General features: G+C 32.7%; 1 protein-coding gene and 1 pseudogene across 3 annotated transcripts; one reads left to right on the forward strand and one right to left on the reverse strand.

Moving 5' to 3' along the window:
* Nucleotides 1–782: 782 nt before the first annotated feature.
* Nucleotides 783–6734, reverse strand: LOC114179031 (uncharacterized). Of its 3 annotated transcripts, none has more exons than XM_028065233.2 (5): nt 6610–6734; nt 4166–4765; nt 1564–1671; nt 1353–1477; nt 783–1218 (listed from the first exon to the last, which is right to left on the reverse strand). In XM_028065233.2, the coding sequence occupies exons 3-5, from the start codon at nt 1643–1645 to the stop codon at nt 985–987; spliced, it is 441 nt and encodes a 146-aa protein (XP_027921034.1). In that variant the 5' UTR covers nt 1646–1671; nt 4166–4765; nt 6610–6734; the 3' UTR covers nt 783–984. The 3 variants fall into 3 exon arrangements, with proteins under 3 accessions (XP_027921034.1, XP_085522565.1, XP_085522578.1); XM_085666439.1 differs by having other exon boundaries at nt 6622–6713; XM_085666452.1 differs by having other exon boundaries at nt 4166–4355; nt 4468–6675.
* A 4758-nt stretch (nt 6735–11492) lies between these two features.
* Nucleotides 11493–15686, forward strand: LOC114184488 (putative disease resistance RPP13-like protein 1 pseudogene; annotated as a pseudogene).
* Nucleotides 15687–17167: the final 1481 nt, after the last annotated feature.

Genomic DNA, 17167 nt, shown 5'->3' on the forward strand with positions numbered 1-17167 from the left:
ACATAAATGTGTTCACAAAGGATAAACAACGTACAACAACTTTAGCATTAACAAATGTAAAGAACAGACACTCATCCATTGAATTTCAAAATTGTACTAAAACAAGAGTTAATAAACCAAGCTAAAGTTTTCTTTTTTTTCAAATATCTTATAATTTTGGTTGAAGTAATGCACAATTCACTTTATACATCAAAATTGTATGCAATTCGTAGCAGCAACAGAAACCAACATTATCATATGTGGACGTGGATATAATAATGTTTTCCTCTCATAAGTGTCAAAATAATGTTTTCCTTCACCTTCGTGTTGTTATTATCATACTTAACACGTGACAAATGTTCTAAAACTACAATTCTAGACTTGTCATTCTTGCATGGTAGTGACATGAATTGGATTTTTGTGTTGACTTTTTCTTTTCTTGACATTTCTTTGGTTCCCTTTGGACAAACCGTTGTAGGTGAAGTTAATCATAACTTGATGATCTGCCTTGGAAATACACCATGACTAAAAAATTGATAAGATGTATTGGAATTTTTTTTAATTCAAACGGTGATTTTGCCGTTGAACATGTGTTTATACATTAAATACTGTTCAAACACCTTTCTTTGGTGCGCTAACAAATTATTTAGGCCCTCAAAGAGACTTACTTATACCATTATTAAACCAAAGTAAAGTAAATGTTGTTATGCTAGCTAACACTGCACTTAATAATCAGACATAGTTAAACAAAAAAAAAAAAAAGGAGCAACACCTAAGCATGTTTAATTAACTACCAAATCATGTTTCCTTCCAAAGTCATTCTTTTAAATAATTTCAATAGAAGAGTTTGTACCAGCCAACTAACCCATTTTTCAATTAAAGAAGGTAAAAATTAGGGCAGAGTAAGAACATGAAGGCGTTCACATAAGCCAGGATGGTAAGTTGAATTCTGTCACCAGATAAAAAATTTCTATGATGGATGGATGACATTGGTGAGACTTACACTTACACAGCAACCTTTACTTCAGAAGCAGAGGCATTTGCATACAGAGGGTGGAGAACATGGCCTTCTTTAGGCTCAACATGCACCCATTTGCGACCAGTCAACTTGTTCCGTTCAAACTTCACCAATCCCTCTTTCAATGCAAACAGAGTATGATCTTTCCCAAGTCCGACATAGTTTCCTGGATGAAAACGAGTACCACGTTGTCGAACAATGATATTTCCAGGTATCACCCTCTGCATAAGTAAGAGAAGAGTTACATCATGAGTGAATGAAGTCACTGAACCATCTTCAGGATATTTAGATTCAGTTCTCACTTCCTCTAGCTGCATGGCAATAACTATTAGTACTTAAAGTGTAAAACAAATACCTCCCCACCGAATTTCTTCACTCCAAGGTTCTTGGGTTTTGAATCCCGTCCGTTCTTTGTAGAACCAGCAGTCTTTTTGGAAGCCCAACGCCTGAACACCATACTCAAACCTTCTCCAGATACATCTACAATAGTGGGTCAAAAAATCAATACTATAGATTACTTTAGAAAGACATCATACAGTAGCCAATATACGATAATGAGGTTATACCACTGGTGCTTCTATACACAGGAACATTTGTCACAAGTTCCTTGATATTCAATCTTCTGCAAAATGATGCTGCAAAATTCATGGTGTTTTCTATGTCACAGAGACAACCTGAGACAAATTAGAACATTGGAAATTTTCAAAAACTGTGAAACAGATCAATTTACGAATGGTGCGCTTGTGGTAACAAATACCAAACACCAGAACTAATCGGTTGTGGCAAGATCGGATCATCAGAAATAAGTTGGCCATACCATTCCATTGTCATGTGATCCTTATAACGTATTTATATATCTAATAAGCAAACAAGAAATTATAATGAGTCCATGCTAATCTCATAGAAACAATGAAACCAATTATTTAAAGAAATCAATCATCTGCAGGCACAGGGATACCTCCCTGTCATCCTCATCTGTGGTGATAGTTCTCTTCTTTAAGTACACTATACAATAATAAACTGCGTAGAAATCTAGTTTCTATTCATTAGCAACTAAAATATGTTAAATCAATGTTTCAAGTAAAATATGAACAGACGGTTGCTTTGATTAAACTATAGCAAATTAAGTGGTTATTTAGTTACACAACTCAAGAAATCTAAATTCACAAAATAAAAGTTAACGATATTCTATATACTACAACTGATAAAATTATTTACAAAACTAATATGCAGCATAAAAAAGTAGGGAATGCCCGAATGTGGCATGGGGTGGCACCAGATAATCTTCAGTATGTTTTAGATCCAAATAGGATATGCCACAACTGTTTTTGAGACTCTCAATATAGCAATTGAAACATTTCCCCTCACGCTGCCTTTAATTAAATACTTGCTTACCTTGAAGGAGGCTAATGACTCAATAAATTTTGGGACAACCTATGCGTAGGAAGTGCCCCTTAAATTGTGTCTTTCCATGCTTTTATTACCTTTAATCTCTAAATTGTCCTCCCCACAATTTTCAGTGTCCAATATTTGTTTTGGCTTTCAAGGAATTTCAACTTATTTCAAAATTTAAATGACAAAGATTTCTCCTAATTAAATACCCTTTTAGGACTTCTTGACTCTATTTTTCTTCATGACCAGATAAAAGGATATGGTTCCATGATCCTTCTAGAGCCTTTCCCTGCATATCCTTTTTTCTTTCAGTTACTCGGTCATTCCTTGAATAGGAAAAAGTCTTAACCATCAAACCTTATAGAAATCTAAAACTACCTTTAAGAACAAGTCTTTCATTTAGACAGAAATACTTAAAATAATAATGCCATGTTGAAGGTTTGTAGGCTGCACAACACTCTCTCCAATGATACAAGGGTAATGTGAGCTTGCTCAACTTCTATTCCATGCCTATTCTAACATTTCTCAGTTGAATTGGTATTTTTAACAAATGTGTCCAAAGGAATATTTTCAGTCTTCTTAATTGATGCTTTTAAATCACTTATATTTAGGGATGTCAAAACGGGCCAGCCCGGCCCGTTTTGACCCGGCCCGATTTTGGCCCGATTTATACGGGCCGGGCCGGGCCGCAAGGGTGAAACGGGTTACACTTTTGAACCCGGCCCGCAAGCTGGCGGGCTGGCAGGCTGGCCCGCAGGCTTTTTTCCATATGTTACATTTTCAGTCCAAAATCAGATTTCAACAAAATTATTGCAACAAAAACAACCCTGCAGTATATAATATAACTGATCACAAAACAAACAACCCTACAATATATATAAATGACATTTTGCTCTCAGCAAGTCATCAAGACACTGTTGCAACATCAATAACAAGTCTGAATTAGAGTACTTTAGGCATGGAGCATTACCAAAGTGCAAACAATTACATAAAAAAAACAGAAGCATTAATTATGGATGAGAGGTTGTATAATTTGTTTGGCAACATGTGCTGCAGAAGCATCTAAACCCTCCAAATCAATAGGAGCATCTTCTGAAATCTCCCCATCATCAAACCCCGGTAGAGATGCCTCAAACAAATTAGAGTTCAGAACAGTTAAAAAGGAGGTGGCATTATAGTTCTACATCAAATATACTGCAGTGTATAAGCAAATTTCAGTTTAAGTTAATGCCAAACAACTCAATCCCAGCTTTGCAAACACGGCACATACAACTTTGCAACTTGGTACTTTCTATCATATAATTCAATCATTAATGAAGAACATATTTTTGTCTCAAGGATGATAGAACAATATGAAACAGTGGCAGTATTTATTTGATCACAGTGCAACGATGAAATACATGTTCTCCACATATCTCCAACATGATTACAGATAAACAGACAAACAAAGAAAACAACCACAACTATCAGCCTACCACACAGTCAGATAAAAAATAGTAACACTAGAAAAACAAGAAAAAAAGAAATGAACATCACCACCACACCAAAACGGCAGCAACTACGAAATTGAAATTGGGGGAAAATTTAACCAACAACAGCACAACAATTATGATTCACAGAATGGGTCCAATCCAAACAAGGACAAATCGCAGCAACAACAACCACACATACACCATAACTTCCAATTACAGGAAACCAATTTTAGGGTTACGAAAATCATAAATTTAGGTTACAAATTGAAAGAAAAGGGAACCAGAACGCAAATTACAAACAAACCTGTGTTCGTGGTGGTCGTGGCTGTCGAAATCGTTCGTCAATCGCAGTCCGATGGTGGCGCTGCTGCCCCTGCCAGCGACGTGGTGGATGTCACGGTGGAGGAGAAAGGAGACGCCGTGAATGGCCTGCACTCTGCCTTCGTGTTTCTTGGCCAGCGACGTGGGTGGAGGAGAAACGAGGGTGCTCTCTTCTGGTTTCCCAAAACGTGGGTGGTGGAGGAGGAGGAGAAGAGAGTGTGAGAGGAATGAAGGAATAAGTCTGGCAGTGGCAACGATAATAATGGAGAAAGAAAACCCTAATACCTTTTAAGCCTTGTCTGGGTTTTGGAATTTGGATGAAAGTGACAACGATAATAATGGAGTTTGCCGCCACTACTTGTCTCGGTGAAACTAGGTTTTTGTTAACAATGAAATTGGGTTTGATTGGGCTTGCCCAAACACAATGCGTCCACTTCAGAATTCGCACATGGTTTGTGCTTCTTGCACCCCATCATTGTTAAGTGCACACCATATTAATATCAAAAAGGCTAAAATATCCTTTCTTAGTGCACAACACTCCTGCTGCCTCCGCCGCAGTGAAAAGAAGAAGACAGAGAGATCTCTGCAGAGAAAGAAGAAAAAAACATAATACTATGCAAAAATAAATAAATAAATAAAAGAACTTATTCTAGATCTTTTTTTTGAAAACGAATTTTTTAAAATCTTAAAAATTAAACACTCCACCCACCTCCTGCTGCTACACTGCACGTATTTTTTTTTTATTCATTAACTTATACGGCCCGCGGGCTGACCCGTTTTGGCCCGTGGGCTGGCCCGACAGGCCAGCGGGCTTGACGGATCGGGCTGTCATGGGTTGGCGGGCTGAAATTCTTGGCCTGGCCCATGCTTTTTCAGTCGGGCTGGCGGGCCGACCCGTCGGGCCTGGCCCATTTTGCCATCCCTACTTATATTACTCCTCAAACTTCAGTACAACATACAATAGGAATAAGATGCACCAGTAACAACAAATCACAACAAAAAGAATGTAAAGGCTTTTATTATAGAATGCACATATCCCAATTCTTCCATCTGGCTTCTTACCATTGGTCCTCCTAAAGAATTAATATCCCTTAAGGTTGTTGATGGACCCTTGAGTAAGAAACTAATGTCCTTAATTACGTTAACTTCTAATTGTAAATTAATATTTCATTTCTTATCTTATCTCAAAATCCTCCTATAAATTTGCGTTAAGTGCTCTGCACAGTTTTACTGTTTACAAAACTACCGATATTTCATAGTGATCCTATCATCCCACAGCTTAAGACAAAGAAAACCCAAACATCTTGACAGCAAAACTGGATAAAGAAAAGGAGATATGAATGGAAAGAGACAGACCACACCAGATGAAGGATTTTGAATAACCATAAATAACATAATCATGAAAGCCTTAAGACAGGAATCTAATCTAACAACATAAACATAGAACAAATACGTAAACTCAAATATCACAACTTAAAGTGCTTGCAACTGCTTCAAATTTCTCCCTCAACGAAACATAAAAATGAAAACGTAAAGGGAAATAAGTTTATGAAAAGGATTTAATTTAGTTAGTTTCTTCATCCACACCAGAGACGAAAAAAAACAAGCTTCCTCGGATTAATCATATCCTTGATTGTCTACTTCAAAAACTCAAGCACAAGAGAATTTCAAATACAACATTTAATTGCATCATCTCTTGGCCCCAAGTTTAGTCATATCTAATAAGTAATGTTAAACCTATCACCCTAAACAACTTCCAAGATTTCTGGTCCATCTGATTGATTTCAATTCCAATTTCCACATGAGCCATCAAATACCAGTTTGTCAGGACATCTTCATCATACATTCTCTTAAACTACCATAGCTTCCATTCAAATAACATACTAATTTGGTAGAACTTACATGAAGCTGTCAGGATATAGTTAACCCCAAAATAATTTAACTGAACTGACCTCCCACATACATGTCTGAACGAAAAACCTAGCAATTCCATATGTATGGCCAATGACGAATGATTCCACATTAAAAAAAATCTCAAATTTACCAGTAATTCAAGCTTAAATAAAACGTTTTCATTGATAAAACTACATAAAAAGATCACAACAACAAAATGAAAAAAAAAATAGAAAAAGTGAAACATGCCTACTTTCTCTTTCAATTGAAAGAGGTTTCTCTCAGTCCCACAACCTCACTGGGTATTAACGGTGTCTTTCTCTAAAGCAAAAGCAAACTCTCCCACAAGGACCCATTCTAAACCCATTTTCTAATACACCCATCTCGATTGATAGGAAACAATTATTCTTCATATGTTCGTATATTAACTATATCCTTGGTTTATTTTCACATAACAATCCCCAAATTCATAAATGGAAGGTTGAACATGGTGATGCAAGAGAAGAAAAAATTAAAAGTTAACGGAAGTTTAACCTCTTAACAGACCAGAAAATAGTGATGCAACGGGACAGTGACGGCGCAAGCAGCAAAGCAGTTGGTTGATCGGAGATGGAGACTCGGGGTAGAATCAAACCTCTGTTAATTTCTCATGGATTTTAGTCTCTTTATTTTACTATTTTAATTTTTAAAATTCATCATTTTATTGTCTTTAAAATAATATTCTTTAATTGTGTATTTCTTTTAATATCTACCGGCGTAAAACACATGCATATTTAAATATTTTCTAAGCACAATATTATATTAAGACGTATAATATTATAATGTTTTTAAATGTTTTTAAGTTAATATATTAGGTATTAAAAATAAAATAAAATAGAAAAAAAATTATAAAATAAATATTAATTAATAAAAAAAGAGAAAAAATATACATGTAAAAATAATTTTTAATTTTTAAAATTTTTAAAATAATTATATAATAGAAAATAAAATTAGAATTATGAAATATAAAAATACTCCTTATATAATATATATATATATATATATATATATATATATATACTTAATTTTACAATTTTATTTTTTAAACTTTTAAAATAAAAATAATTATGTTATCAATTTTTTCTTTTCAAGTGATCTTTAAGTAATTATTTTTTTTAAGTTTAACGTTATTTTTTATTTGACTTTTTTTAAAAATTTTAAAAAATTTAATTAAAAAATCATTAATGGAACTAATAAAAAGTTTATATTTAATTTTATAGTTATAGTAATAATAATTTTATTATTTTTTATTATAAAAAAATAACACGTGTTTTATTTATTTATATTATTTTTAACGTATAAATTAAGTTTAGTGTTTAATTTTAAAACTAATCAAATGCACAAGTATTATAGAAAAAATTACAAATTTTCAAAATTTAAATATAACAATACCTCAAACTACTACATCAGAATTATACCATTATTGATATTATCCATAATATATATATATATATATATATATATATATATATATATATGATTAAAATTTTAAAAATTAGTTTACCTTGATTTGGGTTTTATTGATTTTTTTATCCCAATGACACGATTTCCTTTTTTATTATCTCATATAACATAATGTTGATAATATTTAACGAGTAGCATTGTTTTTTAGTTGGTGAGAATTCGGTTTACTAATAGTCCCTTTTTTAAAATCTCAGTCAAAATTTGGTTTTTAGGATTCGAATTTTGAACTGGATTTTTATTTGTTTTTATTTATTTTTTTTATAAATAAATTAGAATTAAGATTTTTAAATTTTTTAATAAAATAGATTTAAGAGTTAATTTTTTTTGTTTTTTTAAAAAAATGTTGAATTAGAGGTTAAATTTATTTTTTAAAAAAATAGATTTAGTATTGTGTTTTTAATTATTTTATGTATTATTTGAAAAAATAAAAAAATAAATATTATTTTCTTTTCTTTTTGAATTTGTTGATTTAAAAATCAAATTTGTATCGTGTAATAAGTTATTTTATGTGTAATTTGAAAAATATAAAAGTCAATTTAATTTAATTCATAAACGTACATCTTTTTACACATGTTCAAAATGTATACCACAGAGGTTAGCACTCATGTAATCATGGGTAAGCAAAAATACTGCGCACAGTGGTAGTGAAGAAGAAATATAGAAACTTTTATTTTCCTTTTTCAAAAAACAAAGAGCGGCAAACTAGACTCTCACTACTCACTTGAAGGAATATGAGTATGAAGATTTAACTTTATCACATGAACTCAAGGCATGAAATTGCCACTATTGAAGTTATTGAAGAAAGAAAAATTCATGTGCAATCTGTGTTAGCATTTATTAAGTCACGGGTTGGCACATAGTAAGCGAATGAATTCATATGTTGTTGATTAAATTACGAAAATTTCATTCCTTGACTCACCAACATATACTCCATATACTCCATATACTCCCTACTAGTAATGAAGAGAGTGAAGATTGAAATAGGTTATGTACATCCTTTCACACATGTTCAGAACGTATATCATAGGTTAGCACTTATGTAGTCATGGGTAAGCAAAAATACTGCATAGTGGTAGTGAAGAATAAATATAGACACCGTTATTTTTCTTTCCAAAACACAAAGAGGGACAAATTTGGACTCACTTGAAGGAATAAGTGTATGAAGATTTAACTTTATCACGTTAACTCAAGGCATCAAAGTGTCACTACTGAAGTTATCGAAAAAAGAAAAATGCATGTTCAATGAGAAACCCTCACTGTTGGGACGAAGAAGAAGAGGGATTTTTAGAAAAATATGATTTTTAGGAAACTCACACTGTTGGGATGAAGAAGAAGTGGGATTTTTAGAAAAATATGATTTTTAGAAAACTCACACCGTTGGGAGGAAGAAGAAGAAGAAGAGAGGCTTTTAGAAAAATAAGGCTTTTAGAAAAATAAGGTTTTTAGAAAACCCACACCATTGGGACAAAGAAGAAAAGGGGTTTTTAGAATAATAGGATTTTTAGAAGAACAACGATTAAGACGAAGATTAGCGCGGTTGAAGAAGACGAACAAGATGTTGTTCGGTTCATCAGTTTGCACTCCCACTTTCTGTTTTTTTCTCCTCCGATTTGCATTCACACTTTTTTGTTCTCTTCCCGCTTTCTTCCAACAAGAACCAACTGAAAATTGAAAAGATTAAACAAAATAGGAAGTGATCGTATCACATCAGGTTGTGAGAGAAGTTGTTAATAAATGGATGTTACTATATCATTTTCCAAAATAAATAATACAACACCACCTCAAACATTATACATTAATTGTTTTTACTTTAGTTACCTCTATTATAATTCATAATTCTTTTTCTAAAATCACTATTATAAAATAATTAATCAACAAAGTAAAAAAAATTAATTTAAATTGACTTTTATATTTTCAAATTACACATAAAATAACTTACTACACAATACAAAAATTGATTTTTAAATCAACAAATTAAAAAAAAAATTATTTTTTCAAATAATACATAAAATAACTAAAAACACAATACTAAATCTATTTTTTTAAAATAAATTTAATCTCTAATTTAACATTTTGTACAAAAACAAAAAAAAATAACTTTTAAATCTACTTTATTAAAAAAATTCAACAATCTTAATTATAATTTATTTATAAAAAAAATAAAAATCCAGTTCAGAATTCAGATTTTTTGGAGACCGACTGAGATTTAAAAAATATATATATATTTGTAGGTTAGAATTATGTTCCGGAGATCGAATTCTCACATACCTAAAAAAACAATGCTACCAGGTAAATATTATGAACAATATGCTATGTGAGATAATAAAAAAGAAACCGTGGGGGTAAAAAAATCGGGTCTTATTGGTGAGAAATATTTGCAAAATTACATTACCAAGACATGAGGTTACATAGGTTGGTTTTATGATAGTTTATTAAAAAATAATACATTTTAAGATAGTTTAGTTTTTCTCAATAAAACTTTTATTACATTTTTTATTCGGTTTTTGTTTTTAATGTTACTTATATCACACTATAGTTTGGTATAATTTTACGTATAAAAGATTTAATTACTTAGTTCAACATACTGGATTTTATGATAGTTTATAAAAAATATATATATACTTTCTACTAACTATATAATCAAACAGATTTTTTTAAAATTTAAAGTCAGTTATATTATGTTAGTTTAAATTAAATACTTTTAATTACCTTGATTCTGGTCTTATTGGTGAGAATAATTTGCAAAATTACATTTCCAAGACTAGGGCTTACTAGGTTGTTGTTGTATCTAGTAGAAGGCAGCTTCTTTCATAATTAAACTATAACCATTTAGAATTTTCTCCTCTAATTTTTGTATGTATCATAGGCTAAGTTTTAAAATTTTGAACATTTCACTCATTAAGTATATTTTTTCCTCACATTCTATTGTTATAATTATTTTAACTTTAATTGAAACAAAAAGGCCACATAATTTTCTGTAACGACTTTTATTTTTCAATAAATTTTTTTATTAAATTAAAATAATTTTATTATGTAATAAATTATATAATTCTATCATCTATATCTAACAAAACTTTTTATTAAATTAAAATAATTTTATTATGTAATAAATTATATAATTGTATCATCTATATCTAACAGTAATTGTATAAATCCTTCAATTCAAAAATAACAATTTAATTTTCATATTTTTCTTACATGTCTTTACGCTTGGAACTTAATAAAAATAATAAGATGATATTATAGAAACAGTGATACTTTATTTAACATATATGTAAGGTACACAAATTAAAAATAATGATGGTAAAAAATATAAGAAAAAGTTGGAGTAGTAAAATTTACTTAATCTCAATAGTTAAATGGTAAAATATATAATTAAATAAAAAGTAATTAAGAAATAGTGATTTTGGTATAAATACTAAACATGAGGTAAACAGGGACATAAAAACACAATTATTTTTTTTTTCATCTGACGCCATATAATTTCACCATGTTGTGTTTGGTACATGGAAACTTCTCAGCAGTTATGTGGTTTAATTGGACATTTAATGACCTCCCATCAAAAGGAGGTTCTAATTTCAAAGGTCTTTTGTTGACTTTGATCATCTCAACCCCTTTGCAAATTTTAGTTATATTTCTGAAATATCAGCTGAAATTTATAAAATAAAAATATTCTCCTAATCACTTTTCCAAAGGAAGAAAAGTTGGCATTGAACAACTTGGTTGTGTATAGAACAATATCTGATAGCCATAATCAGCATTTAAGCTAAATGTAGATTAGTTGATTCCTCACAAGCAACCTTGGTTAACAATTGTAACCATGGTTTTAACAGTAAAACTGATAACCATGGTTAGCACTTGCCATAAAAGTCACAAAGAAGCATACATTACTTCCTTACTGATTTTATTGTTGGTATATTCTGCACTTCAGCATCATATTGAATCCAAAGAAGCTATGGCTTTTGTGGGAGAAGCTTTCCTCTCAGCTGCTGTGGAGGTGTTGTTGAACAGGATCATTTCCTGTGAGTTCCAAGACTTCTTTCACAGCAAGAAGCTTGACTTTTTGCCACTGAGAAAGCTTAGAATAACACTGCTGAGTCTTCAAGCTGTACTGAATGATGCAGAAGAGAGACAGATCACCAACCCTGCAGTCAAGGAATGGCTGGATGAGCTCACACAAGCTGTCTTTGATGCAGAAGATTTGCTGGATGAAATCAACACTGAGGCTTTGCGATGCAAATTAGAAGCCAAGTCTCTGAGTCAATCCACTACTGATCAGGTGCTGAACTTCTTTTCCTCCCCTTTCAACAATTTTCAAAAAGTTATCAATTCCAAAATACAAGAATTGTTCCAAAGATTAGAACAATTTGCACTGCAAAAAGACATCCTTCAACTAAAAGGTGTTTCCAGCCGTGTCTGGCATAGAACTCCAACTAGTTCTGTGGTGGATGAATCCACTATTTATGGCAGAGATGGTGACAAAGAGAAACTGATAAGTTATTTGATGTCAGAAGATGTTGGTGGCTGTAAAGTAGGAGTGGTTTCCATTGTTGGGATGGGAGGGCTTGGGAAAACAACACTTGCCAAACTCCTTTACAATGATCCAAATGTACAAGAGAAATTTGATTTGAAAGCATGGACACATATTTCTGATGATTTTGATGTTTGCAAGGTTACTAAAACCATTCTTGAATCTGTCTCCTTCAAATCAAACGATACAAATAACCTGAATATTCTACAAGTGGAATTGAAGCAAAGCTTAAGCAACAAAAGATTTTTGCTTGTATTGGATGACATATGGGATGGGAGCTATGTTGATTGGAACAATCTGATGGATATTTTCAGTGCTGGGAAAATGGGGAGTAGAATCATCATCACAACTCGAGATGAGAGTGTCGCAAGAGCCATGCAAACTTTTTTACCTATCCACCATTTGGCATCTCTGACTAGTGAAGATTGCTGGTCTTTACTTGCTAGACATGCATTTGGAGCAAATAATTGCAGCCAACACTCAACCCTAGAAGAAATTGGTAAAGAAATAGCAAAAAAATGTGATGGGTTACCATTAGCTGCAGTAACAGTTGGGGGTCTTCTTCGTACCAAATTATCAGAAAATTATTGGACCAAAGTATTAAAAAGTAACATTTGGGATTTGCCCAATGTTAAGGTTCTGCCAGCTCTACTGTTGAGCTATCATTACCTCCCTGGTCCTTTGAAACGATGCTTCGCTTACCTATCCATATTCCCAAAGAACTCCAAGATAGAAAAAGAGATGGTGGTTCGGTTATGGATTGCAGAAGGCTTAGTATGTCAGTCCAAAAGTGACAAAACTATGGAAGAAATCGGTGATGAATACTTTGATGAACTAGTATCAAGGTCACTGATACACAGGTCACTAACCTGGCATGCAAAATTTAAAATGCATGACCTGATCAATGGTTTAGCCACAATGATTTCATCTACATACTGTGTCAGGCGTGAGGATACAATGTCACATGCAAGTGTTGAAAGAATTCGTCATTTTTCATACAATAGAGGAGAGTATGACTCTTTCAATAAATTTGATCACTTTTATGAATCAAAAGGTTTGCGTTCCTTCATAGCCTTACCATTAAGACTATGGTGGATACGAAATGGTCGTTTTTCCGCTCAACACTTGTCAAACAAGGTAGTACATGACTTGTTACCAGCAATGACAAAGCTAAGGGTGTTGTCCTTGTCACACTACGTGAATATCACTGAGTTGCCTAATTGTCTTGGAAATTTGATTTTTCTGCGATACTTAGATCTTTCTAACACTAGAATTCAGAGATTGCCAGAAGTAACATGCAAGCTCTACAATATGCAAACCTTGTTGTTGTCCAATTGTTGGTCACTCACTGAATTGCCTGAGGACATTGGAAATTTGGTAAATCTACAGCATTTAGACAACAGTGGGACTAGATTGAATAAAATGCCTAAACAAATAGCCACACTACAAAATCTTCAAACCTTGTCCACCTTCGTTATCAGTAAGCCACAAGATGGATTGATGGTTGGAGAGCTGAAAAATTTTCCCCGTCTACAAGGGAAACTCTCCATTCTGAAGCTACAAAATGTAGTAGACCCCTCTGAAGCTTTCCAAGCCAATTTGAAGAACAGAGAACAAATAAATGAGTTAGCACTAGAATGGGATTGTGGTACAACTGAAGACACACAAACTGAAAGGCTTGTACTTGAGCAGCTGCAGCCTCCAGCAAACTTGAAGAAACTGACCATCAAGTGTTATGGTGGAACGAGCTTTCCAAATTGGCTGGGTGATCCTGCATTTGATAACATGGTGCACTTACGCATCAGTGGCTGTGATCATTGTTGGTCACTGCCTCCCCTTGGGAGATTAGTTAGTCTCAAAGAACTCTACATTTCTGACATGAAATTAGTGAAGACTGTTGATACTGAATTCTATGGAAGTACTTCACCTTCATTTCAACCGTTTCCCTCCTTGGTGATTTTGAGCTTTGAGGGGATGCTAGGGTGGGAAGAATGGAATATGATCGGAGGTACAGTTATAGAGTTTCCTAGCCTATCAGATCTCTCTCTCAAGAATTGTCCCAAACTCAAAGGAACCTTACCCACCAATTGCCCTTACCCAATTGATTTTGAGCTATCAGGTTGTCCATTACTGTTTGCAATGGTATGTCCTGAACTCAAAGAAAGCAATCTCCATTCCTCAATTGAACTTCAGTCCACCAGTAACATCCTAAACTTGACTATCTCAGGCGTTACCTCCCCAGCATCCCTTAGAGATGGTCTGCCCACAACACTGAAATATCTCACTTTACGTAATTGTAAGAAGCTGGAATTCCTGCCTCATGAAACCTTGAACAATTACACATCACTTAAGGAATTAATAATATTTAATAGTTGTCATTCATTGACTTCCTTTACCTTAGGTTGTCTTCCTGTGCTAGAAAGTCTTAGTATCTCTGGTTGTAAGAATTTGAAATCTATTTCTATCGCAGAAAACTCTTCCCCAAGTCTCTCACTTCTTCAGTGGTTGAGCATAAGATCTTGTCCGGAACTTGACTCATTTCCCGCAGGTGGATTGCTCATTCCTAACCTCACTACTCTGGCTATGTCGTCCTGTGACAAGCTCAATTCACTCCCTGTACCAATTAACACTCTTGCTCCCCTTCAAACGTTGAGCATTCAGAATCTTCCAAATCTTGAGTCTTTTGCCCAGGAGGGTTTGCCTATCAGGCTACGCAGTTTTACTGTATGGAGTAGAGGGAGTTTCTTGACAACAACTATCGGTGAGTGGGGTTTGCAGAAGCTCACTTGTCTTTCATCATTGCGTATTGGAGGTGATGAAATTTTGAATGCGTTTATGAGGATGAAAATGCCATTGCTGCCTACTTCTCTTGTGTCCTTATCCATATGTAATAGTTTTGGTATAAAATGCTTGGATGGGAAGTGGCTTCAGCATCTAACCTCTCTTGAAAAGCTTGAGATTCAATGTTTTCGCCAACTTGAATTCTTACCTGAAGAGGGATTGCCTTCCACTCTTTCAGTATTGACCATCTGGAAGTGTCCATCATTAGAAGTTAGTTGTAGCAACGGAGGGAAAAATTGGCCGAAGATTTCTCACATTCCGTGCATAATTATTAACAAGGAAGTGATCATATAAATGTTTAGTGCTCTTAAAAGAGAGATTGTTAGGATTATAAATGTGAAATGAAAGCAAGATGAACAGTATTTAAGAAAAAAATAAAACACCACCTTGGACTAATGTTTTCTTTTTTTATGTTGTTCATCTTGTTCATTCTAACCTGGTACACGAAGTCACTTTTGGAATCCTAACACATGGAAGCAGACTCTCAAAGCTTAAGATATGCAGGAACTACATGAGCACAAACCTGAATCTCCACAAATGTGACAAATGTTGGCGGGTCATTCTTCAAAGGTGACAAATGTTGCCTCCAATTTACTTTCTGCGGTTAACATCTGTGCAGTTTCCATTAGCATGTAGCAGTTGTACCAAATCTCATGTTCCATTCTTCTCTCATCTATTCAATTGTACTTCTAAAAGCTACAATTTTTCATGAATGCCTGATTCAATCTTTCTCTGACCCTCTTTCTTTCATCAACAATTGGTATTGAAGAGAGTGTTTTTGAGGTTGTCGTTATCGTGAGCTTTTCTTGAAATCTTTCCACCATTGTCTCCGATGGCAGATCTTTATTTTCATATATTTTTTCCTGCCCTCATAAAAATAAAAAGAAAAACTCTTTATTTTGTCTTTTTTATTGTGTAACAGAAAAATCAGAATTGATTTTTAAATTATATAATCTGAAAATAATCTAAAGTAAATTGAAAAAAAATGTGGGAATTATACAATTTGAAAGTTAAAATTGACTTAGATCGAAAAAATTAGGTATAAGTACCCAAATTTTTGGTTTATTCAATTTAGTACCCAAATTTTTTTTAAAGAGATTCAATTTGGTCCTCTCCGTTAGGTTGGAGTTAACACCGTGTCCTATGGACATGTGTCAAGTCATGAAATTTTTAATTTTTTTTTTTTTCAAAAAATTTAAAAACTGTCATGTGTCAGTTTATCATCGTGCCACACGTGGCAGTGGTAATAGATGTTTTCAATTTAGTACCCAATTTAAATTTTTGGTTCAATTTAGTACCCAATTTTTTAAAATGATCTCATTTCGTCCTCTTCAATTCGAGACCAAATTAGTAAATAAGTTTAATTACAACCTATGTATACATATTACAATAACTTTTTCTAATATATACATCAAACCATTTCACCTAAATACTTAAATTATTTTATTTTTTATATTTTAACCTTTGTAATTTTTTACAAATGAAATTTTTTACACTTGTAAAAAATAAAATAATTTGAATATTTAGGTGTAGTGATTTGATGTATAAATTCAAAACAATTATTTTAACATGTATATATAAGTTATAATTAAACTTAGTTACTAATTTGGTCTCAAATTGGAAAGGACAAAATTGGATCAATTTAAAAAATTGGGTACTAAATTGAACCAAAAATTTAAATTGGGGTACTAAATTGAAAACAATTATTATCACGTCATGATTGTAAGTTGTCACGTGGCACGATGATAAACTGACACGTGGTAGTTTTTAAATTTTTTGAAAAAAAAAATAAAAATTTCATGGCTTGACACATGTTCTGTATGGACACAGGGACACGGTGTTAACTCCAACTTAACTTAACGGAGAGGACCAAATTGAATCTCTTTAGATAATTGAGTACTAAATTGAACAAACAAAAAGTATGGGTACCAAATTGAACTTAACAAAAAAGTTGAGTACAAAATCAGTAATTATACCAAAAAATTAATAAAATTATATTTTTTGAATTATGTAACTTTAAGAAAATTTAAATGAAAAAACAACTTTGAAAATCGCTTCGACTTTAAACTTATTTTAACTTTCAAATTACATAATTTCAAAAAATAGAATATTAAAAAAAAACATATATAAAAATGCAGAAGAAAGATGTTCTTGTTTACATTAAAAACTGGCAACTTACCCAATTTTCTCCGCGCCTTTCTTCCTGAAATTATATAT

This window comes from Vigna unguiculata, chromosome 1, assembly GCF_037176805.1.
Source record: "Vigna unguiculata cultivar grain cowpea cultivar isolate G323 ecotype 2 chromosome 1, ASM3717680v1, whole genome shotgun sequence".
Classification (NCBI taxonomy): Eukaryota; Viridiplantae; Streptophyta; class Magnoliopsida; order Fabales; family Fabaceae; genus Vigna; species Vigna unguiculata.

Excerpts from the sequence above, each read along its gene's own strand:
- LOC114179031 (XM_028065233.2), bottom strand. The coding sequence starts at position 1,645 with ATGAATTTTGCAGCATCATTTTGCAGAAGATTGAATATCAAGGAACTT. Across the intron at positions 1,478-1,563 it reads TGTGTATAGAAGCACCAGTG|ATGTATCTGGAGAAGGTTTG; the intron begins GTATAACCTCAT and ends CCACTATTGTAG. Across the intron at positions 1,219-1,352 it reads TGAAGAAATTCGGTGGGGAG|AGGGTGATACCTGGAAATAT; the intron begins GTATTTGTTTTA and ends TTACTTATGCAG.